Source organism: Rhagoletis pomonella, unplaced genomic scaffold, assembly GCF_013731165.1.
Source record: "Rhagoletis pomonella isolate Grant_MI unplaced genomic scaffold, Rhpom_1.0 Rhpom_scaffold_00002, whole genome shotgun sequence".
Taxonomy (NCBI): domain Eukaryota; kingdom Metazoa; phylum Arthropoda; class Insecta; order Diptera; family Tephritidae; genus Rhagoletis; species Rhagoletis pomonella.
In genome coordinates, this window is record NW_023458556.1 from 33,568,321 (window position 1) to 33,571,676 (window position 3,356).

At 30.8% G+C, this 3,356-nt stretch overlaps 1 protein-coding gene across 1 annotated transcript in view; it reads left to right on the plus strand.

The window, feature by feature from the left end:
- Positions 1 to 3,356, plus strand: part of LOC118753056 — an 81,812-nt gene that overhangs the window by 54,566 nt on the left and 23,890 nt on the right. The window contains exon 2 of the mRNA XM_036487910.1: positions 650 to 823. Within this exon, the coding sequence (XP_036343803.1) occupies positions 650 to 823 (174 nt within the window). The remainder of the gene's footprint in view (positions 1 to 649; positions 824 to 3,356) is intronic.

Genomic DNA, 3,356 nt, shown 5'->3' on the forward strand with positions numbered 1-3,356 from the left:
AATTTTTATGCTCTCACCCCCCCAGGATTGTTCTATACCCAAAAAATATACCCCTATTTTTTATTTTGAAATCAAAAAATATTTAGAGGTCGCTCAAAGCGCACAAAATTTTCCATGTATTTTATATGGGGAAAAACAACATTTCGTTGAAATGGTATAGAATTCTTAAAAATCAATATTTTTCTATCGGAAAACTGCAATCTGAAATCTTCCCAATAATAATACCCAATTGTTTATTTAACCATAGGTCCCCCATAAACCCACTAAAACCCCGAAAAATGCTTGAAAGTCTCCTGAAGAGAACAAGAGTTTTCCGGTTAAAAAAATTTTTATTTTCTAGAATTCTATACCATTTCTACGAAAAGTTGCTTTTTCCCCATATAAAAACACATGGAAAACTTTGAACGCTTTGAGCGACCTCTAAATATTTTCTGATTTCAAAATAAAACAATGTGGGTATACTTTTTTCGATATAGAAAAATCCTAGGGGGTTGAGAGCATTCTAATTCCGACGTTACTGTTTTTGGACCACCCTAGTATACATACATACATATGTACATGAATGTATTGCAATTATGAGCTTATGAATAATTTTCTTTCATACCTGCAATTAGAATTAAACATTTTCACTTTTTATTGGCTATTTCAGAGTAAACAGAAATCGAGCGCTGACGGTAAAAGCAGCTCTGCGGAAAAGTCTTCAAAGTCTGGCAATGGTAATGCCGTTAACAACAGTAATAACAATAATAATAACAGCAGTCGGGAAAATAATAACGTCTGCGGTAAACATATATCGAATGGAAAAACTAATTGGAACCCGAAGGTGAGTTATGTATTTAATTATATTTCCTTATAACCTACTTTGTTGCAAGTTACTAGTTATAATATTTAAGTAAAATGCATACATATTTCAAAAAAATGGTGTTGACAATAAACATTTTTATTTTTTTTTTTAAATATCTGATAGGGACGTGGGTAAAGGTTTAGTTATGCATACTTAGCATTGCATAGTAAGACGTGCGAGCTGTCACATAAGCAATATTTTAAATGTACTATGCGTGTAAGCGCTTACTCAACACACTGCATGCCATAGACGTTTGTTGATTTTTTTTTATTTCTACATTAAAGTGACATTCTTTTGTTCTGGCAATTTTTTTTTTTAGTTTCACTTTTATTTCAACATATTTTGATTAAAAGAAAAATACAGATAAAATTAAAATTTTTCACAAAAACAGGTGTGAAATTTGGAAATTCCTGCCCTTATTTTGTTTGTAAGTCAAATATGAGTGGCATTGTGCTGCTATGGTAGCACGGCTGAGTAATCATAGCCAACTTATGTACAGTAGTCGAAAAAATACAGCCGCACCAAATTGTGACATGTTTTAAAATATTATTTTTGTTGTTATTTAATTTCGGTTAGTTTTTTATATTTCGTTATTTACCAACATCCGTATAAATATAAGTTTAAAGGCAGTGTCACACGATTGGGTATTTGCCAAAATTTGGTGCAAATCGTATTCCAATTGTGTGAACACCCAAAATGTTTTTCTTTATCCCAATCACGAAAATTAATTTACTGAATTTTTAGAACATCGCTGTATTGTACACTGAGGGAAATAATGCATAGTAAAAATGAATACTTTATATTTGATTATCGTTTAAAAATGTTCGTATTTAAAAATAATATTTTCATACAAAATTTATTACGCACGTATTTGACTGTTCACATCTGAGTATGTATATGTAAGTGTACATACGCACCCCAAGCATGCAGAGCGCCACTCTGAGAGCGACGACAACACACACGTGCATACATAGTACAAATCGCGTGCGGTGGTGTTGATGGATATTCAACATTTGAAAGCAGATTTATATGCCTGGGTGTAGCTGAGTGCGCAAAGATGCTTGCCACAAGTTGTTGATATCCGGAAATGGTCGGGTTCGAATTCCACTGCAGGCAACATGCAAATTAAATTTTTTTTTTAGTTTTTGTCTGATTATTCACTTCGCGGCTGCTCTTTCAGTACGAACGCGGTCATTTTAATATGCGCGTAATTGAATTGAATATTTACCAATATACAGTTCTTTCGTTGACGTTTATAGTAAGATCAATTACGTTTCTATTTGATTTTAATATTTTTTTCCCTCAGTGTACCAATCTTTTGACTACAAAAAAAAATTGTCCCATTTTTTGTTTACCAATAGCCCAATATAAAAATTTACAAATTTGTACAAATGTACCAATGTGACACTGCCTCAAAAATTTATGCAATTAAAAAAAAAAATTCAACAAATTTTCGTTAAATTTTCGAGTTTTTTAATTAAATTCTGAGTATGCAGTTTTGTAGCCCATTGAATTCTACTAGACCAAGGTACAGGTTTCAAATGGCTAAAAATTTCGATTGATTTTTTAGAATTTTTAAAAAGTTCGAAATTTGTACGAAAGTTTGTTGCATTTTTTTTTTTAATATTGCACAAATGAGTAGTCCACTTGCAAAAAGCGTTATGTGATTTCATAATAGTAAGCCATAAATCAAAAAAAAGTCTACAACAACAAGTGACATCCAAATTGTATATTTCTCTTTATTATCTGAAAATTTGGATAATAAAGAGCCTAATAACATTAAAAAACAAAATCGCAGTGTGGTAGTTTTTGCAAATTTTATATATAAAAATTTAATATAGCGAGTTTTCAAACAGTAACTTTTACATAGCTATCTTTTTTTAGCTTTTACTTTAAATACTGGTACGTTACTCACAAAAACTAAAAACCGAAAAAAATTTACATGCCTAGCGCACTTTGCAAGTGGACTACTCAAATTTGGAAACATGGATTTACACGGGTTTTATTAAAGAATGAACTATATACTGCACCTACAATATGTGGTTCGTTTATTATTTTGATACGGGGTCTAGTGCACATATCAAAGCCTTTTGTTCTTATTGCCTTATAAAAAAACGACGTCATATTCAATAGCAACAACACTTGGCAATTCTTTTTGCTACAAACAAACGGCATTACATGACGTGGGGTCTAAATTGATTTAAAGAAAAGCTGTTATTTCATTTAATTTTTCTGCTATAACAGTATATAATCGCATTTTTCTGCATAACATGGCATACAAATTTGTTAAAAAATGCATGCATGCATACACACACATACATATTTTAAGTTCCATATAAAAAATCTGTTGTGAAATCAATTTAATTTTACTTCGCTTTGACACAAAAAAAAATCTTCTATATGTACATACATATGTCTGTATGTTTGAGTACACTAATTTCTGACTACACGTATTTATCACACTGACTTTTCTGACATTAACACAATTAATAATTCTATTATGCTTATTTTC